Here is a 21,404-nt window from a genome sequence, read left to right on the forward strand (position 1 = left end):
CTTTTGTCTAAATACAAATCACGATGTTGGTATCATCACCCCAAAGTGTGTACATTGTCTGCATAAACATCGGGATCGAAAAAGACAGATGAAAGCACAGTAACCGAAGGTCATGAACCAAATGATTAAAATTCATCTCTCTCTTTCTTTACTAACCATTAAAAAGAATTTGCTCTATATATTCAACATTTCTGTAAATATGAATTGCAAAAGTTAGTTGGCTCTTTTGCAGATGCACACTGACTCTGCATTCCCTCAATGATTCTTGGAGTAGTCTTTGCAAAAAGGCCTGGTCAAAATATGAATTATAAAAGAGCTTGATGATCAGAAAAAAGTATGTTATGAAAGTTAATTATGCTTGGGATTGCAGTCAAATGAGACAGGAAAAATTTAAGTCGATTAAGCTATAGTTCATTCAACAAGTGGCTGCAGCTGAACTAACCTATCTGATCTCTCTCATTTTTTTTTAATTTAGGAAAGAGCACCGGCCAGATTCATTCAAACCTAAATCTCTTTTAGATCAACTTGATTGATTGAGTTGATAAAATTCAAATTATTTATAAAGTCTAAGTTTAAATCTAAAAACGAGCAATTCAATTAATAAATTATTTGTAAATTTAATGTAAATCCTTTTTAAAGTCTACAGTCTGCTCTACCTTGAAATGAAAAACTTCCTCTCACCTTAAACTTTCTTCGACCAAAAAAAATCTCTTTTAATCCATCCGCTCTTTAGTGATTGACGTCTCAAGTTGGCAAAGTTACAGGTTGGTATTTTAGTTTGCTTCCGAAAAGGAAAAAATATCATACCCCTTCCCCGGTGGCCTAGTTCTTAGCCAACTACAACAAGGGTCCATTGGTATTCCGTCAATCCCTTGTATAGGACACTTGAAACACTTTATATTCTCGAATAAAGTAACCCTGTCCCCTAAATGTTACAACATTTGCATGTGTGTGTGAATATGTCTATCAACCAAACCAAACCGCATAATTTAGTCAAGAATATGGCATTACTCAAGTAGCCACATTCATTCAATCCCTTATATATACTAAAAAAAACTTTGCTATGATTAATTTCTCATATATGTATTAATTCGATTGTGGTTTTTGAAGAAGAAAAAGAGAAAGAAAAGAAAGATTGTTGTTTGTTTTAGCAAAAACCATCAAGCATCTTTCACCTTGTAAGTTGATGCCACCCTCAAAACCTTCCCCTTTCCCTCTTTCTAACCCTAACCCTATATTCTTTTGTCTGTTTCCCATGGGCCCATTCACCATCTCTCTCTTTCTTGAGAGTGAGTGAGTGACTGTGTTTGAAAATTTTATTGAGTGATGAGAGAGTGTACTCTTTTTTTGTGCTTCCTGCGATGGCACTACAAATCCCACGTTTTTCTCAGTCTGCCTTTACCTACTTTGTAGTGATAGTTTCTTGAATTTCCTTTTTTTTCTGTTTTTTTTTTCTTTGCCTATAATTGTTGTGTTGTTTGATCATAAATACGTACTTTGGCTTTGGGCTTATTAATTTTTTGTAAGAGTCTGTGTTTGTGTTGTTGTTGTTGTTGTTGTTCTCTTCCTCACTCTTCTCTTTGTTTTCTTTTGCTTAAAAACCTAACTCAAAGCAAAAATAATAACTGTTTGATATCAGCAAAAAAAGATGTCAAGCTCCAACAATTCTGCACCGGAACAACTCTGCTACATCCCTTGCAACCTTTGCAACATCATTCTTGCGGTATTTGATTTTGATCCCTATACCCTGTTTTTTTTCTCATTTAATGTTGTATGTTTCAAGATTTGAGTCATAGTATTTTGTTGGGTTTTTTTTTTTTTTTTTTAATTTTAGGGTGTTCTGGTAATGAAGTCAGGTCACTATCCTAAGACTTCTTTCTCATTCTTTTGCAGAAAAGTCATAAATTCTTTTGAATTTTTTTTTTCTTTGGCAGATCTTACCCTCTGAGAGAAGTTATTGCATATGGATCTTAAATTTTTATTTTATATGTTTTGGAAGATACAAAACAAGCATGTGATGATGATATATTGAATGAAGATGACATTTCCTTCATATTTTCTCTGATTACCTTAACCTTTTCCTTATTGAAATACTGATCAAGTACCTGCTGCCTTGATTTCTCTTTGTGAAACCCAAAAGCTTCTTTCTATTTAACTGATTGTGGAAAATGAAAAGGACTACCTCAGTTGTCTTCCTCAAAAACCCCATTTTCATGTAGAAAACATGTTTCCGAACGATGACAAACTCTAAGGAGTGTTGAGTCTTGACCAGATCAAAAAAATAAAGGAACAGAAAAGAAATACAAAGCCCTTGATATTGAAATCTTAAAAGTGCTTTATATACTTTCAAAAACCCTTATCTTTTTGCTTTGAAAGTTCAATTTGTTTCAACAGGTGAAGATCATGAAAAGATCCCTTGTTGTTCATTTATATATCATACTTGGTTTCCATTGAAAGATCATAAATTCTATATCATAACTTTTTTTTAGATTTATAAGAAAACCTTAAATTTTAACAAGCAGATCATATTTTTTATGTAAAAGGGTTTCATAATCTAAATTATTTTACATGATTTTTTCAGGTGAATGTTCCATGCAGCAGCTTGTTTGAAACCGTGACTGTCCGATGTGGTCAGTGCGCCAATCTGTGTTCGGTAAACCTGGCAACTTCATTTCAATCGAGGGCTGGAAAAGATATTCAGGTGATGATCATGGTTTTGTTTTAAAGAAAATTATTTTCCTTTTTTTTCAAACATTTTTGGGGAAGATCTAGCTAGGGTTTCTGGGATTTTGTCAATTTCTAAGGAAAGTCTAGTAATTTTTTCATCGGGGCTTGAAATCTAGGGTTTCTAACCCTCGTTTTCCTTTGAGAAAACAAAAGACTAGTTGATTTCAAGCATCTTTTGTCATATAGGCTCATAGCACTGAAAAAGCCCTAAGAATTGCCTAAGGACCCATAAATAAAACCTAATTCTTGAAGGTTTTGTTTAGAAATCAGGATCTGGGCTGGCCAATTAGGGAAAATCAAATTTTTTTAGGGATTTTTTTTACTTTGCTTCCATTGAGCCGCAATTTGAAAAAATTTTACTTTGATTTTGATTGACATGAATGTTAAGGTTTGTAGGTTTGGTCACTATACTGATTTTCCTTTTTTTGTTTTCCTTAAGTTTTGTCTTCTACTATACCAAATTTCAAAGCCTCAGTTTTTAGATCCCAAGAAAACTTTGTTCTTCTTCTTTTTTAAAAAAAAAAATTTTTCTCTGCCAAAAGAAAAAAAAAGAAGCATCTTTCTCCCATCAAACAGAAGCTTTTTTTATTGATTTAGTCACTGAAGTGTTGTTGTTTTCTTTGCTTGTTTCTTTTTTTTCACATTTATGGGAGAAATTAAATTTTAATAAAGTTTTAAAAAATCTTTGGGAATAAGTAAATGGATAACACTAGTATTTTTGCAGACCAAAATTTACAAAACGAGATCCTGCATTGACAATCAACAAAATAGATCCCTGTCTAGTACTTACAGAAGAACCAAGAAATTTAATGAGGTCACATGTTTTGAACATATACATGAAAAATTTTCTGAATATGTGAGTTTGTATGCAGGCAACCCTTAAGGCTATATGAACAGATAGTTCCGAGTCAATACAAAAGCACACCCATAATCTTTCTAATTCTCTACTAACTCCACATTTAGGTACAACAATGATATTAAAACTTTGGTTAGATAAAGTGGGTTTAAACCAAGTTTAAGATCCCTTTCTTGCATTTGATTTTCATGTTTTTCGTTATGTTATTTTCAAGTTCAAATGGTGTTCTTGTGCATCCAATGTTCAGGATTTAGTTGCTTGGTTAGCTCAAAGAGCATCCTTTTTTCTTTTTTTTTTCAAAGTTTCTTGTTTATAATTTCTTCTTTCCTTTTGTTTTTATTATTATTATTATTATTATTATTATTATTATTATTATTATTATTATTATATATAAGAAAGATGTAAAAGTAAAAGAATTTTACATATTTTCTAACTATTAATTTTAATAGATCAAAGGATGAGAGAGATAAATAAAAATTAAGAAAAAATTGTTTAATTTTATCTCTTGAATATATTGAAATCAATAGTAATTAGAAAATTGTGTAAAACTTTTTTAATTTTATACTGTATAAGTTGATTTGTCTTATTTTATATATATATATATATATAGTTAATTAATGTTGGTTTGGTGGAAAATAATTTTGAATGTTTCAGGTGGCTAATAACTATACTTCGTCGGAGTACCGATTTGACTTAGGCTCTTCTTCCAGAAGCAAGAACAAGCTACCAAAGCGAGCACCAACCATCACTACCACTCCGGAAACGGTTGTGAATCGACGTGAGTAACCTATCTTACCCTAGATGATTGATTCTGTTTATTTCTATAACTGTTGGATCGAGTTTCATTCTCTTAAGTACATTTTATGGACTTTTTTTTTTTTGTTTTTCAGCTCCTGACAAGAGGCATAGGGCGCCTTCATTGTACAACCAGTTCATCAAGTAAGTAATAGTAACTGTAATTTTTGTTCATTTTTTCATGATGAATACAGAAATTGTTTTATCTACATATAGGGAGGAGATTCAAAGGATCAAGCTGAACAATCCTGATATCACTCACAGGGAGGCATTTAGCACTGCTGCCAAAAATGTAAGTGAACATTGAAGCAATGATCAAATAAATCTCACATTTCATCGAATTTGAAAGTATAATCAGATTTGAATTACTAGCAATTAATCAATAACAGACTTTGGTTTATGTGTTAATTATTTGGATTTTCGATCCTGATATACTATAGTGGGCACACTTCCCTCACATCCATTTTGGACTGATGTTGGAGACTGACAGTCAACCTAAGCTGAATGATGTAAGTACTTTCATTCAGATGTAAAATGTATAATTATTCTCTTTTCTCTTCTCTCACTTATTGTTGATGAAAATTAAAATTAATAATTGGTATATTTATGTCATATTTATTTCATGTCAATAATGTGTAAAATATGAAAATTACTATTACAATTCGAATCAATACATCAAATACAAAATAACTTTTTTTTTATTTTTACCCAACTCATATATTATTTATGTAAAAAATTTTATACCTTATTGCTTTTATGTCTTTTTTATGTAGTAGTTAAAATTGTTGGGTTTAATGTTTTGAAGGATAATATAGTTGGATTCATCATTAAGCTAGTTTGTTTTGTGTTCTTTAAATTCATGATTGAACTGTTTTTTTTTTTTTCTTACATTTATTTCATGAATATGGCAAGCTCGATCTTGTTCTGATTCACTATACTTTCCATGGTTTTCATTTTTCTTTTCTCTTCAATGCATGTCTTTGTCCAGGACTCGACTGAGCATTTCCAACAGCTGCTTAAGTGAATAAATGGCTATTGATTTCGAAGATCATTTTAGTGATTATATATCTATTTATGTTGGTGAAGACTTGAAGTAAAAGGCTTTCATTATGAGGGCTGAATGAACCTAAATTGTTTGTTTAAATGCATTTGAACAAGTTGCTTTATCTGTCAGTAATTCTATGTAATGATTGAAGTTATTAAATATTGACTTAAAAACTTTTCACTATGTTAATTAATTTAGGCATATGATCTTTTTCTATATTATATACTTTTTAAAATTTAAAACCCCAAGATATCAAACATTTGACTCGATAATTGATATATAAAATATTTATGAATTTAAATTCATCTTTTTCTAAATAAAAAACAAACTCATCATTTTGAACATCCACATATGAAAAATAGTGTTTTATATTGCATGACTAGCAACTGGTCATGCTTCAGCTGAAAGAAGCACTGAAGGTTCAATAGGAGGGATCGTAGAATCTCAATATCTGTATACATATCACAATCCAATTTTGCCAAAGTATTAAATTTCCTTTCCTCTATGCTAATATTACTATATATTGAAGCTTTTATTGTCTATCTACATAATTAGATTTTTGGTGATTGAGGTTAAAAAGCTTTGTCTACAAACTTATCATCCACAAAATAAAAAGAAACCATATATCTTTGATATATGTCTTGGTTTATAGTCAATTTGAGTCTAATAAACTAGATTTCATCATTTGGCAAAAAAAAAATAAATTCATAATTGCTCTATTCCTCTTAATTTGGAACTCAAATCATTTGCCACATTAGCATTTAGCCATGTACCATCCTATATCCTTCATAATGCTACTAAAACTCTTTAGCAAATGCTACAATGCAAGTTGTCTTCTGTCTATTGCATTTTTTAATTTTTGAGATAACCATAATTAAATTAAAAGTTTAGTATTTTTTCAATAGATCATATAATTGTTAGCTTCTATCTAATATTGCATTAATCAACTTACTTTTACGCTTAATTTTACAGGAGTCTGCCTGATATAAAGTGCTTTTTTATTAGTCTTTCATTTCTTTTTTTTTAATTGAATTTATTTTTTAAGTCAGAAATATATGCATTTATTATTAAATCAAATTTTTAAATAAAAATTGTTTATACTTTTAAAACAAATAAAAATAAAACACAATTATATTTGGGTTTTCGAGTTGGCACAAAGTTTTCAGTATTGGGGATGTGACATAATACTCACAATCTGCTACTACAACAATATGTAAGTTGTACTAAAATACAAAGTATTGAGTGAAATTAAAGTTTTTATTTCGTGTTTTGTGTCATGTTTAATAAGTGTAATAATATGAATTATTAAAATATAAATATAATATGAATTATTAAATGTATTTTAAATCTTAAATATGAATGTAATATATTTAATATACGTGTTAAATATGAGATGATATGATTAACATGAATAATAAATTCATTTAAACGTGACATAAATAATATAAATATACACAAATAAACACGATTAATATGAATATATACAAATAAATACGATTAACACGAATATATATAAGAACACAACTAAAATAATAAATAACTATAAATTATCCATCATTTATAATTAAATAAATTTGACATATTAGTAATATAAAAAATACTTATATATTAAAAAATAAAAAAATTTAATACTAATTTAATGATATATTTTAATTTTAATTTATATTATATAACTATTTTAATTTTTAGTATCAAATTCAAAATGATAAATTATTAAAGATTAAAGAATAAAATAATAATGTATAAGACTAATATTAATATTGTATTTATATTGTTAATATAAAAAATAATTTTATAATAATTATTAAATAAGTATCATAATTAAATATTTAAAATAATTTTTATATGTTTATATTAAATTAAAATAAATATAAAAATATGTTAAACATATATTTATATGATAATATTAAATTAAACGTATTATTCACATTATATTATATATTTAGACGAATTAATATATATATCACATAAATTATGTGATATTCAAATTACTATCAAAACGAATAAATATAAAATATATGTTTTTAAAATATATATATATATAATTTTTTTCATATCATTTAATAGAGATATTAAATTCTATAAATTTCACGCGGTTTCCTAGAATGGAAGTTTCATTTATTTTGTAGCCATTAATTAGGTCGGTGGGATGCTACAAGTTTCCGAAGACATGGAGTCATCACCGCTTGAAATCCTCAAATCCGTTGGCGCGGCAGAAACCGGAGGCTGGATAGTAAGTAGACAAAACGCTAGGTGTCATGTCTCAAATGGAACCGTAAATCTTAGGTTGTATTAAAATTCGCCTGAATTTACAAATGTTCAACCATTTTCAATCAAATATTTCTATAAACTAAAATCACGTGCTTTAATAAACCGAAAAAGATAATATTTTATAAATTAACGTAAATTTTCACATAAAATTTATTTTTGCAGTTCTTTCGGTTCTTAATTTAATAATAAATTTTTTTTTATGAAAATATAAAAATTTTGATTTTGAATTAGGATCTTTTCTTTTTTTTTTTTTTTTATAAATCTCGTCTCATTTCTCCTTTATAAAGATTATGTCTTCCTCTTTTAAACAAATTATTTCACACAGAATTTGTTCTCAATATTTGGGCTGAAATAGTAAAGCACCATAATTTTTTTGGAGGCCATTCTTCTTTTTTTTCATAGTATTATTTTTTTTTTAAATGTAGTCTGGTGCTATTAATGCTGATATATTTTTTTCTTTTTCTAATTGGAGATGAAATTTTGTAATGAATATTCAATTGATTTTATTTATATATTAATTTATTAATTATTTTAAATATTTTTTAACATATATATATGTGATAGCTTTTTAATTTTATTTGTCAAATTTAAAAATCTCATCACTATGAATTTTTTTAAAATAGTTTTTTTTTTCAGATGTAAAAAAAATCTAATTATCTATCACCTCCTTCCACGTAAGCCAGGCACGCGCCGTTCAAACACAAACCAACCGTTTCAAAGCCCTATGCATAAAGCCGACGTGCCCCAGACGGCCGAACCCAAACACCCAAAACCCCAACAAAACTGACCAAGAGCCCCAAATTCCATCAACCAAAAATGGCCAGCTTCGCCACCTTCTACACCACCTGGAACGACCAACTCCACCACCTTCTGCGGCAGCTATGCTCAGCCCCTAAACCACCCACCACCCAAGACCACCTTCACCACTTGAGCCATCTTGTCGACAAGGTTCTCTCCCACTACTCTGAGTACTACAGAGTCAAAGCTGCTGTTGTCGAACGTGATGTCTTGGAAGTTTTCGCTGCTCCTTGGGCTTCTTCCTTAGAGAAAAGCCTCCATTGGATTGCTGGGTGGAGACCAACCACGGTTTTTCATTTGGTTTATACTGAGTCTAGTATTTTGTTTGAATCCCACATCGTTGATATTCTTCGTGGGATGCGAACTGGTGATCTTGGCGACCTCTCCCCCAGCCAGTTCAGGTGAAACCAGCTACTTACCTTTTTTTTTTTTTTTTAATTTGAAGCTTCTCAAAATTATAATTTTCAAATTATAACTTCAAATGTCTTAATAATTTTTTCCAATTATCTCTTTAAATTTGGTAATAAAAAGTTTTTTCAAATATTATTTTTTTATTTTCTTTTGTTGAAATTTTAATTTGCAACTTTTGAGATGATTTTGAATGAATGATATAATTGAGAATGCATGACAATTTTGGTCTTACTCAAGCATGCATGACAGGTTTTAACACCTCATATATAATTTTCCTTATATTAACTTTTTAATTTTTTATTATTTGATCTTATAATTAAGAATTTATGTTACAAAAGCATAGACAAATATATAAATAACAATATAATATTATGCATATAATAATCATACATGAAAATTACAATTGATTAATTATTGATATTTAATTATGTACCCATAAAAACATTATTATAAAAGTTGAAAGAAAATTTTAGTGTTTGCCTTCCAAGCAAAGGTGTATAAAAATTATTAGATTAATAAAAATGTTAAAAAATGAAAGGTTTTTTAAACATAAATTATTAATTTTACATATGTTCATAAAAAAATAAATTTATTTATTTTAATTAAATTTTAAATAAATGTGAAACAGGAGAGTGAGTGAGTTACAATGCGAGACGGTGAAGGAAGAAAATGCTATAACTGATGAATTATCTGAGTGGCAGCATAGCATAGGAGATCTTATGGGCACATTCACTGAGGTTGATCAAATGATCGGACGGTTGGCAAGCGTTGTTCAGAAGGCAGATGATCTACGATTGAGAACCCTCAAGAAAGTGGTTAACTTATTGACCCCACAACAAGCTGTAGAGTTCTTGATTGCTGCCGCCGAGTTGCAGTTTGGCATTAGAGAGTGGGGGATGAATCAGGACGGTCAACGTAATGTTTAAGATCGAATGGTGATTAGAGTGTGATAAGAGGGTGGCACATGGGTAATGAATAATGTCTGCACATTTTGGTGTTGGGCTTTAATTTTGTTTATCATTAGAATTAAAAATTAAAAATTTATTGAAATTAAGTATTTAGTATTTCATTAAAATTAAAATTTAAGTATTTCACGAATACTATATTTTATCGAAAATTTTGACTTTTTTAATTTGGTCCTTAGAATTTGGATATTTAACACTCTATCGAGTTCTTTTAACCAAAAATGTTGTAAAGAGAAAAACTAGTTGAGAAATTGAACATTTGAGCAACATAGCGATTAAGGGGTTGGGAGGGGACCGAAAGGGCGAAATTTGGGTGTCGCCGCCGCCGCGGTTGCTTAGCTTCGTTAAAATGGGAGGAACATTGATTAATTTTGCGGCACAAAGAAGAATCTATACGTGGCTCCTTAATGTCTGTATTGTAGCATGCATGGCGACACTTGTTTTGTATGTTCTATTGTTGGTGTCGTCTTCTCTAAAACTGTATAGCCAAGACAAGATTTTTTACCATTTTAGTTAGTGTTCACTGATCTTAAAGTTGCCTTTTGGAGCTTTTCTTAAAATGGATCGTCTTAGCTATGCTTGTTTTGATTAAGGAAGAATCCTGTGACCGTAAAGTAGCCACAGTTCGAATGTCGCCATATACAGTATTTTTTTTTTAACAAATTGAGTTTCTAATTTTGGATAAAAAAATTATACATATTAAAATTTAAACTTCATATTTATTAAATATTATTTTTTAAAATAATTATATAAATAAATTGAGTTAAATATTAAATTTGTTTATACACAGTTTTATGTAAATTTATTAATTTATTTAATTATTGATAAAATAAAATTTTAATTTATTAATTAATTTTTTATATGTAATAGTACTATCATATTTGCTAAGGATCATTTAGCTGAGATGTAATTTTGATTATTTAGTTGAGATATATTTGTTATGAATATAAATGTCTTACCTTGGAAGACAATTTTTATTCTAATTTTTTAAAATAAATTTTTAATTATCTAAGACTAAATACTCGATACATGATTTAATGTTATGACCAATTTTCAAATAAGGACAAAATTGATTCAAATTTTTATAAAATGTTTTTTTAATTTAAATAAAAACTTTTTAACATCCTTATAAATGCCTTCTATCTCCATTTTTGAGAGCAAGTATTCCGAGAAAAAAAAATTTTTCCTCGAGGAAGGGATGATTTGAATTTTAATCTTTTGAACAAAGGTTGGATCATGCATCAACCAATTAAATCAACATGTTCAGATGTGATTTGAAGAAATAAGTTGACTGGATTAATCCCAGAGTACTGAGATAACTTGGATGGTATTAATTCAAAAATGCTTGAAATATAAAGTTTTTTTTTCTAATATTGGGGTTAATTAAATTTTTTATTTTTTAATACGAATACTTTTAATGTTTATTTCATAAATGGAATATTTTTGTCACGTCAATGTCATGTCATTAGATTCATGGCCATTGTCATATTGCAATTGTGTTTCTTATTTTTCTTTTCACATTTTTTACGCTATATCATTTTATGTATATAAAAATATATATATATATATATATATATATATATTTTCTATCAACTCTTAATGGAGTTGTCATTTTCAGCACAATCGATGTGAATTTTATCGATAAATGATTGATTTAATTAGTTAAAATTTATTTTTTTTAAAAAAAAAATTTTATTTAAATTTTATCGGTGATAATTTATTGTGATCATTTCAAATGAATAACTTACAATCACCTGTCTTAAGTTTTAGGTACGACACATCTTATCTTAATCTGAATGATTAAACAATCTATTTATCTCTAAATTTATTCTTACAAAAAAAAAGTGAATTTTGGGTTATAATTTGTGAATTATTTTAATTAGGTTCGTTTTTATTTAATTGGGATTTTTATCCTTAAAAATTATGCTTGGATATTGTTCAAAATTTTACAAGATTCTAATTTTCAAGATATTATTAAGATCTATCAAGGATTCTAATTGAGGCATGATTTATCCTTCACTGAATTCTGGGTTTTCCCTCGGTCTTGCAGTTTTATACTTTGAATTAATCTTGAGGCATTGATTCAAAGAAATATGCTACTTCAATCTGTCAATTTACCTAGACTTTTGGAGAAGATTTGACAAGCATAACAATTCCTTTTCATACAATCCATTTTTAACATTCGCGATTTGAATGAAAAATATACGTTGACATGTAATAATTGTTTCGTACAATTCTTTTTTTTTAATATATTAATCTTGAAACCCTCAATTCGTTTTATTAATTCGTGTGCTTTGAGAAGTCTTAACCTCTATAATACTCAATTGAAGGGATGCTGCCACAATCTTCGGTGGAATGAAAATTTCATGGGTCACGAGCAGATAACGTGACAAATCACATCATTTTTTTTATTAATAATTTGAATGAAATTTATTAAAATAATTAAACAAATTTTAATAATTTTATTGGAATAAATTAAAATTTAGTAAATTATTTAAAAATTTATATGATAATTTAATATATAGGTTTGGAAGTTCTAGATTTTGGGTCAACTGACACTTTTTTTTTTTGGTTAGATGTATTTTTAAATAAAAATATCAATTTTACTCGTATCTAATAAAAATTTTAATTTTTTTATTCAAATAAAAATGAGCATTATATTGTGAAAAGGAAAATAGATATGATTTTAAATTTTTATTGGATATGAAAATAAAAAAATAATAATATAATATCTATTTTATATATGTATACCCATATTTTACATATATATTTTTATATATTTAATAAATAAATTTTTTATTAAATAATATAAATTATTATTTTAAATTAATTAGAATTAATATATTTTTATTTGAAATATATATTTATAAAAAATTATTTAAATCTACAAGATAAAAATAAAATAATAAATTTTTATTTTATTTTTTAAAATTATGGATATAAAAATTTAACATAACCATTAAATAATTACAAGAATAAAAATAAAAATAAAGTTAAAATATCCATAAAATATAAATACAAAAATAAAAATAAGATAAAAATAAATAATATTTTATCCATCTAATTCCCTAATCCTAATTCCCATCCTCGTAGACCAATTTGGCGATTTCAACTATTGATTTTTCAAACCACAAATTAAGGGGCAATTGTTTCGAGTACATCAACTTGGTTCACGGTTAGTGCTCAACTTGTCTGACAAGTACAGCTTAACAGGCTATGATTACATCTGTCTTCAAACAAAACACGATGAAATTAAGGATTCCTTCACGTTTAACAAACCTGACTGACATTTCTTGCACTAGTTTTAAAACCTTTCTCACGGATCGGCACTATTCCTGGGGGTTGCCAGTTTGATCCGTTTAAAAATGACAGGGTTGCGTGGATTTCCACTTTCAAAAGAAATGAGAAGCAGGGTCATATCATCATTACCATTAGATTCTTTTTTGGTACATAATGAAAAAAGAAAACAAAGCAAACTACATCTTTACCATTCCATTCCCACTTCCATCCAATCGGAATGAAAAGAGAATATCCAATGGAAGCTCCTCTAACACTGAAATACTTTCGAATATGCATCATATTAGAATATATATATATATATATAATATTTATAATTAAATTTGATAATTACTACTTTGATTCATCGTAATCACTTACCAAAAATATTACTTAACTTAGAGTAAGTTGCAATAACTGAATTTCTTAAGAATTAAACTAAGACAAGTTGATCAAGCTCAATAGTTTGAAGATGACACTTTTTCAATTGCATTTAGTTTGAAATTTACACTGATAGGACATTGTTTTAGTGATTAGGAAACCAGAATAATGGTTCATCAGACTGACTGAGCGAGATAGATATATCAATGTAAAGAGAGAAAATGAGGGGCGAAGATAACAAAGCTTAAGGAAGAAGAAACTAGATATCCGCAGGCGCAGCTCTCTTTGGGATAGACGTGTTAATTTTTTTTTCCCCGAATTGATGCATGGCTGTAAATATTAACTTTTGTTCACAGCCTTCTTCATGTAAAAATATTGTTTTTCTTGAAAATTTTTATCGACCAATCAATAATACAAAAAAAAATTTATATAAATTTGAAAATTTTGATTTTTAAAAATTTTACAATAAATTAAAAATAAATTTGATAAATTTACATACAATAAAAAATAAAAAAAGTAAAACAGATTAAAATTATCAAAAATTATATATAAATTTTAAAAAATAATTTTTTTATTTAATAAATATAAATTAAATATAATATAAATAAACATCAAATCTATTTAAAAATAAAAAATAAAAAAAATGACAACTCAAATCAAAATAATCAATGAGACAGGAGAGAGATAAGGTGGGTAATTTAATCCATCCTCGATAGATTTCGATCCGACCTAATCTTATAAGATCGATTTTTTATTTTTGAACATCAAATTTCGGATCAAATCGAGTCGGATCGAAAACGTTAAAGAAAGGTCGAGTTCGGGTTTGAAACAAATTCGATCCGACCCGATATTATATAAAAATAATTTTTAAATTAATTTTTTATTATATATATTTATATAATTATATATTTAAATATTTATATTTAAAAATAATATTTTATATTTTAAAAAAATAATATTTTATTAATTTTGAGTCGGATAAAATACGATTTATATAATATCGAATCGAATTTAAATTTAAATATTAAAAAAATAAAAAAAATTTAAATTAAATTAAATTTAAATTTAACGAATATAAAATCAAATCAAATTTAAAACAAATAAAAATTTGAATTCAAATTTAACAAATATAAAATCGAATCAAATTTAAAACAAATAAAAATTAGTCCCGCTTCAATCCGACCCATTGTGGTCCTAGAGACGAGCAGACGATTTAGGATTGTCAATCAAAGATTACAGTTAGAGCGCTTCATCATAAAAAAGACGCGACCAAATCAAAAGTAAAACAAAAAGCCAAATTCCCAACTACTGCCAACCATGTACTGCCACGGTTCAATGGTTCACGATCTTATTCGCCCTTCTTTCTTTTCCGTCACCGCCCCGTTATTGTTACAATCATGATCATTTTTCTTTTCCTATTTTGGGCTTTTTTTTTTTTTTTTTGCCAAGCATTTTTGTTTTCTTTTTGACTATCCTTCTTCAAACAAAATCCCCCATCTCTCTCTGATTCTCTCCCCTCAAAAGAAAATTATACCAAAAAGAAAAAACTATTCTTCTAAACGATGTCGTCTTCGTCATCTTCGTCGAGGAAACCCTCATCCCTTTCACGGAGATTTTCGAGATCATTAAGATCATCAGCCAAAACGGCGTCTTTAGCAACTGTCTCAACCATGGCGAATCTACCGGAGTCTTCTTCTCTTTCTTTATCGTCGTCACCGCCTTCCACGGAGGAGGGAGGGGAATCTTGGTCGACGATGTTGCCGGAGTTGTTAGGTGAGATCATGGAGCGCGTGGAGGCGAATGGAGATCGATGGCCTGAAAGGGAAAACGTAGTCTCATGCGCGTGCGTATGTAAGAAGTGGAGAGAAGTTACGAGAGAGATCGTTAGGGCTTCGTCTCCTAGTAGCGGCAAAATCACATTTCCTTCTTGTCTTAAACAGGTAATTCAAATTTTCCTTTAATTTTTTCTTGTAATTGAAATTAATTTCATAATCTGGTACTAATTTCTTCGGGTATTATATACAAATATCGATAAAGTTTCATACTTTTGTAATTTTGGGGGGCTTTTTAAAGGGTTTTTGTATTTGATTTTTTTAGGATTTTAGGTATTTGGGAATTGGGATAATTTGTGGGCAAAGTGGTGAAAAATTAGTTTTTTTGGTTCATTTGTATGAAATTTAGTTTTTGGTAGGGAAATATTTGAGTTAGAGAAGTTCAACGTTTAGAATCAAATGACGTTTTTCTACATTTATTGGTAATTGGAAATTAAAATTCGGTGAAATTTTATCCATGTAATGTAAATTTTTAGCTTTTAAAGGGGATTTGCTTCTAATAGAAACCATTTTTTTTTCTTGTCTTGTGATAGGAAATTATTCCTCGAGTATTAGAATTGTTTTCTGGGCAGTTTCGAAATCTGGGTTGTCCATCCCATTTATCAGAACTTAAGCTTTTGATTTCAATTATGAAAACGAAATTTGAAAACAAAATAAACCATCTAGAATTTGTTTTTTAGTGGTGATTTAAATGTGTTTGTTCGCTTATGGCTACTAGTTTGAGATGGAGTTTTCAGATATTGATTTGCTTTTTTGGTTGCTGTTTATGGAGCTGAAATACATTTAGGATTTACGGTGGTCAGTCAATGAATTTGTTATAAGTTTTGTGACTGATGGTTTTGTTCCCTTTTGTTAATGCAGCCTGGTCCCCGTGATTTTCCAAACCAGTGTATTATAAAGCGGAGCAAGAAAAACTCAACATTCTACCTTTATCTTGCTCTTACGCCATGTAAGTTATATATGTATTATTTTGGTTTCACAAGCAAAATATGATGACAGGTTAAATAGACTGGCATGCTGAATTACATGCTAATAATGAAGTTGAAAAGAAGTGAAAAAAGTTGAAAGGGCCATACTCTACTTTGTCACAGCTTCTAAATTAAGTTTTGACTATTGTCTAGGTAGGATCATAAATGTGGATTTCTGCTTTCTGACCTATTAACTTTGCCCAAGTCAGCTTAACTTGGTCTTTACCTTGAAAATCACTAGAATTGTCTGCAAAGACTTTCATCTGCTTAATGGTCTTACACGCCCATTAACTTTAAAAGAGTAATGAGATTTAGTCCTTTGGATCTGTCTATACTAGACTTGGCATATTATCATCTTAGATTGGACTTCTGATGTGATACCAGTGCCCCCACAGTTTTCACTTGAGAACAGTGTGTGGTGGCAGTTGCTGATGTTATTTTATTTGAACTTGTCTACTATTTCTTATATCTAGTCTTGAAGGGTATGGATGGATCTTGTGCTAGATTCTTAAATTATATCTTCAGATTTTATTGACGAATAGCTTTTAATCAGTTTACTATCACACTAATGCTTCATTGCTGCATGCATTTGTGTTTTCTTTTTTATTTTAGTAGTGTTATGCGCCAGCATAATAGCCTTGTAACAGGCATAGCCAAATGGTCATAATTTTGGCTTCTGGGAGAGAGGATACAAGTGAGTAAACAATTTTATACTTTTCAAAGTTTCTAGTCTCAGTAGTCTTCATTGTTGTGTGGTGGCATTATCTTCAACATGATGACAGGTTGATCTCTGCGTTCGTAAGTTGTTGTGACAGAGGCATATGAAGCTATTGCTCAAGTCATAAACATCTGATGATCTAACTTCTTTGTCCCTCTCTCTCTATCTCTTTCTATCTTAAGAGATATGAACTACTGATATTTCTTGCTTGGCAAATTTGGGCAGTGGAAAACATGCAGGGATAGCAATCATTTCTGTCTTCTCTGTTACGCATTTAACAATTACGCTTCCTAAAGATGTCCAGGTCATCGATGTATTACTGAGTCTGATATCTGATGTCTTTTTTAGCTTTGCACCTTCCATCCCTTGGCCAAATTATGTTACCTTAAGTCTGCAAGCAATTATTTTTCCACAAAGATGTTGCCAGTTGAAAGGCTATACAAGTTTGTTACCTTTTATTACAAACTAAGAAAAATTTGTTTCTTGTGATTTTAGTTCTTGAGAGCAACTGTTTTTAGCCAATCTATTGCAGTTCTCTTCCTTTTTTGTTGCCATAGTGCAACCGGATGATGTAATTGTTCGAAATCTGGCTTATTTAAATCTTTTTTCCTGATGCTTGGCAGCATTCACCGACGAGGGGAAGTTCCTGTTGGCAGCACGAAGATATCGAAATGGTGCTCATATTGAGTATATTATATCCCTTGATGCAAATGACCTATCCCAGGGGAGTAATGCCTATGTTGGGAAGTTAAGGTATGAGACTAATTTCAAGTTTAGGTGAGGTATTTTGTGATATAATCCTTCTCTTGCTGGAACTCTGTTGACGAAATCTGCACTTTGAATTTAGTGGATATGGTTTTCATAAAAGTTCTATTTAGGGAATATCTTTTAAGGAAAAAACTTTGCTGTCTACTGGCATTGTAAATTTTGCCATGATCTTTAAGCATAAAAGGTGTACAGTTGACATATTATCCTTTATGCTATGCAAACAGTTTATTTATGTTGACATACTGAACTTTGTATGTATGTTCTTTATTTGGACCATTTACCATATAGAAGCTGTTGCCTGAAATTTTCAAAACTAGTTACTGCTATGTTGGAATGGACCTTTCTTTTCTGTGTTTTTTCTGTTTCTTAATTGTGATCTCCTTTGACATGTCTGGTACCATGTGAAGTTGCCATGCCATGCCATGCCATGCAATTATTGTTAATTTTCTTTCTCAAGGATACAGTTTTAAGTGTCACTAGAGCAAGTAAAATATGTTCTAAAGAGAGAATCTTTAGCGTTTTGTATATAGATGAGAGCATTGGGAAGACTGCTTATGTGGTGGGAATAGCGCTATCTTGATTTTTAGTGTGTTTTGTTACAGTAAAAATAGAATACTTTAGATTTCCTCTATATTTATTAGCTGACACTCACATGCAAATTTAAAATCTTTGCAGTTCGGATTTTCTAGGCACCAACTTTACTATCTATGATAGTCAGCCACCACACAGTGGTGCAAAGCCCTCAAGCAGCAGAGCAAGTCGCAGATTTGCAAGCAAGCAAATCAGCCCCCAAGTTCCAGCTGGCAATTTTGAGGTTGGAAAAGTGTCTTACAAGTTCAATCTCTTAAAATCAAGAGGTCCTAGGAGGATGGTTAGCTCAGTAAAATGCCCTTTGCCAGAAAGGGCTGATGACAAGCATTTAGATGATTCGAAGGTGAAAATGCCAGAGCATGCTTCCTCTGGTCATACAATTTTGAGAAACAAAGCTCCAAGATGGCATGAACATTTACAGTGCTGGTGCTTGAATTTCCATGGCCGGGTAACAGTAGCATCTGTGAAAAACTTTCAGCTGGTTGCGACTATGGACCAGAGCCAACCAGGAGGGAAAGGAGACGAGGAAAGGGTTCTCCTCCAGTTTGGGAAAGTAGGGGATGATACATTCACCATGGATTATAGGCAGCCCTTGTCAGCCTTTCTTGCTTTTGCCATCTGTCTTACAAGCTTTGGTACAAAATTGGCTTGCGAGTGATCTTATACTATATTATCGTAACAAGTTGTGCTACTTGTTTAATATAATGTTTTTTCTGCTTATTGTCACTTTCAAAAGTTTTGGACAGCCTTGGCTTGATGGGACAAAGCAAATCATGTACATGTTCCTATTGTATCTATAACATTTTCTGAAATTATTGGCTGCAAGCATATCTTACCGAGTTTATGGTGTATTTTTACATCAACAAGTAAGAAGCAAGTCCCTTCAGCAGTTTCTTATGTCTTCAGATTTGAGATCAGGATTTGAGAATTGAGTTGACAAAAAGCATATGAATCCATTCTGTTCTGTTCCTTTTTTCTTTTTCCTCTTTGCCCTTTTTAAGGCAAATATATAGTTTGTAAACAAACTGATATCAGACGGGCTTTGCTTTCTTTGTGATCATTCATTTTTTTTTTTTTTTGATGGACTTGTGTTCATTGAGAAAATTTGGAATGGTGTTTGTGATGGACTCTGAATCTACTCAAGTAAATGAATTTATTTATGAACCTTAATAGAATATATTTATAAATATATAGTCGAATGTTTGTGAACAATTAAAAATATGTTTGTAAACAATAAATGAATGATATTTAAGTAAATTTAAACAAATATATTTAACAGCTTATCATTTTTAAACTATATTTCTAAAAAATTTAAAATTAAAAAATATAAATAAATATATATGTAAAAATATGAAATAATAGTAAATATAATAATTATTATTATATTTTATTATTGTTGAGCAATAAATGAGCTTTTAATCAATTTATAAATGAATCATAAAAGAATTTTTTATAACTATAAATAAACTGAACATAATTTAATAGAGACTGATTTATTTATGGTACAGAGTTTTAAAATTTTATTTAAAATCGTTTTTTAATGTAATAAATAAACATAAATAAACAAAAATCAAATTTGTTCACGAAAAACTATGTTTCATTTACAGCCTGATGCAAGAACAACAAAAGCATGTGATTAGTTCTAGTTGTTGGCAACGATTAACTCTTCTTTTTGGCTTTTTGCTCGAAGGAGTTGAGCATCACAACTCAAGCCGCCATGTTTCTTGACCAGTTAGACAAAATTAGAAGCATTTGGCAAAGAGATTTCCAGAATGATAAGACTTTACTGATGAAATCCTAGATAGAAAAATACTGTACTACTTTAAAGTTTGAAGCAACCAGGCAAGTTTTTGAGGTTTTCTGCAGCATTTTTGCCTTTTAGAGGCTCAACTGTTACAGCTCGATCGTTGAAAAGTGACTTTTAAGAGCTAATACTGTAGCTTTTCTTATAAAAAGCACGTTAAATCTCTACTTGATAAGAAAGATAAAAACAAAAGAAAGAGACGAAAAAATTTCAACTTCGTTATATTATATAAATTAGAGGGATTGTTGTAATTCTAAACCTTGGCAATAAAATTGAGAATTTCCCCATCATTCCTTGTATCCATACTCCTAACAAGCAAAGCGTTTAAGCATTTATTTCCTATAAATATTTAGGTCTGGAAATGCACTTCTCAAATACAGATACTAGTTTGTAATTTTGCATACGAGCATTTGGTTCAATATTAAATTTAGTTATATTTTTGCTCTCCCACAAACAGAAAAATTAGTTTGTGATTATTTGTGCGTAAAAATGTATTTTTATTTCGATTTACAATTACTATACTTTTAGCAAGTAGGAATCTTGAACAATAAAGAATGGAATCTTTTATCAATTCCACAATTTTCCACTATTCAATGCCAAACCCATTTTCACATTTTACAATTAATTTAACCAGGCATAGATGATGGAACACTTATATTTTTTAAAGTTCATGGATTATCGTAGACTTGATAATTTTATATATGATTCAATAATACAGTATCAAAATAATATGAAAAAAAATCGTATGTGTTTTAACAAAATGTATTTCTTATTTATTTGTGTTGATACGAATTTTGATACGATAGAGTTTGAATCTTATGCATGTTGACATATCTAAATACTTATAAGACATAAAAAATACATTTAGATAAAATATGTCATATAAATACACACTTAATGTGTGACACAGTACGAAAAGTATGTTTAATTTAATATTATCATACGAGTACATGTTTAATATGTTTAACATATTTAAAATATTAACATATTTTTTTATATTTAATATAATATCAATATATAAAAATTATTGAAAATTTTAATTTTTTAATTATGATACTTAATTAGTTGTTCAATATCATATCAATATTATTTGAAACATTTAATTATGATACTCATTTAATAATTATTATAAAATTATTTTTTGTATTAATAATATAAATACAATATAAATATAAATACTAGTCTTATACATCATTAT

At 29.1% G+C, this 21,404-nt stretch overlaps 3 protein-coding genes across 5 annotated transcripts; all 3 read left to right on the forward strand.

Moving 5' to 3' along the window:
* Nucleotides 1–1,028: 1,028 nt before the first annotated feature.
* On the forward strand, nt 1,029–5,614 carry LOC111276551 (axial regulator YABBY 5-like). Of its 3 annotated transcripts, none has more exons than XM_022862297.2 (8): nt 1,029–1,178; nt 1,640–1,723; nt 2,582–2,701; nt 4,238–4,361; nt 4,474–4,522; nt 4,595–4,670; nt 4,819–4,887; nt 5,367–5,613. In XM_022862297.2, exons 2-8 carry the CDS (start codon nt 1,649–1,651, stop codon nt 5,400–5,402), a joined length of 549 nt encoding a protein of 182 aa, XP_022718032.2. In that variant the 5' UTR covers nt 1,029–1,178; nt 1,640–1,648; the 3' UTR covers nt 5,403–5,613. The 3 variants fall into 3 exon arrangements, with proteins under 3 accessions (XP_022718032.2, XP_089610383.1, XP_089610384.1); XM_089754257.1 differs by lacking the exon at nt 1,029–1,178 and adding an exon at nt 1,352–1,409 and having other exon boundaries at nt 5,367–5,614; XM_089754258.1 differs by lacking the exon at nt 1,029–1,178 and adding an exon at nt 1,475–1,522 and having other exon boundaries at nt 5,367–5,614.
* A 2,626-nt stretch (nt 5,615–8,240) lies between these two features.
* On the forward strand, nt 8,241–9,960 carry LOC111276550 (transcription factor-like protein). The gene is made up of 2 exons (XM_022862296.2): nt 8,241–8,893; nt 9,532–9,960. The coding sequence occupies exons 1-2, from the start codon at nt 8,511–8,513 to the stop codon at nt 9,827–9,829; spliced, it is 681 nt and encodes a 226-aa protein (XP_022718031.2). The 5' UTR covers nt 8,241–8,510; the 3' UTR covers nt 9,830–9,960.
* Nucleotides 9,961–14,992: 5,032 nt separating this feature from the next.
* LOC111275919 (tubby-like F-box protein 7) lies at nt 14,993–19,230 on the forward strand. Its single transcript, XM_022861551.2, has 4 exons — nt 14,993–15,465; nt 16,219–16,306; nt 17,667–17,796; nt 18,487–19,230. Exons 1-4 carry the CDS (start codon nt 15,088–15,090, stop codon nt 19,058–19,060), a joined length of 1,170 nt encoding a protein of 389 aa, XP_022717286.2. The 5' UTR covers nt 14,993–15,087; the 3' UTR covers nt 19,061–19,230.
* The last annotated feature ends 2,174 nt before the right edge of the window (nt 19,231–21,404 follow it).

This window comes from Durio zibethinus, chromosome 25 (assembly GCF_047325235.1).
Source record: "Durio zibethinus cultivar Kanyao isolate XHJ-2024 chromosome 25, ASM4732523v1, whole genome shotgun sequence".
Taxonomy (NCBI): Eukaryota; Viridiplantae; Streptophyta; class Magnoliopsida; order Malvales; family Malvaceae; genus Durio; species Durio zibethinus.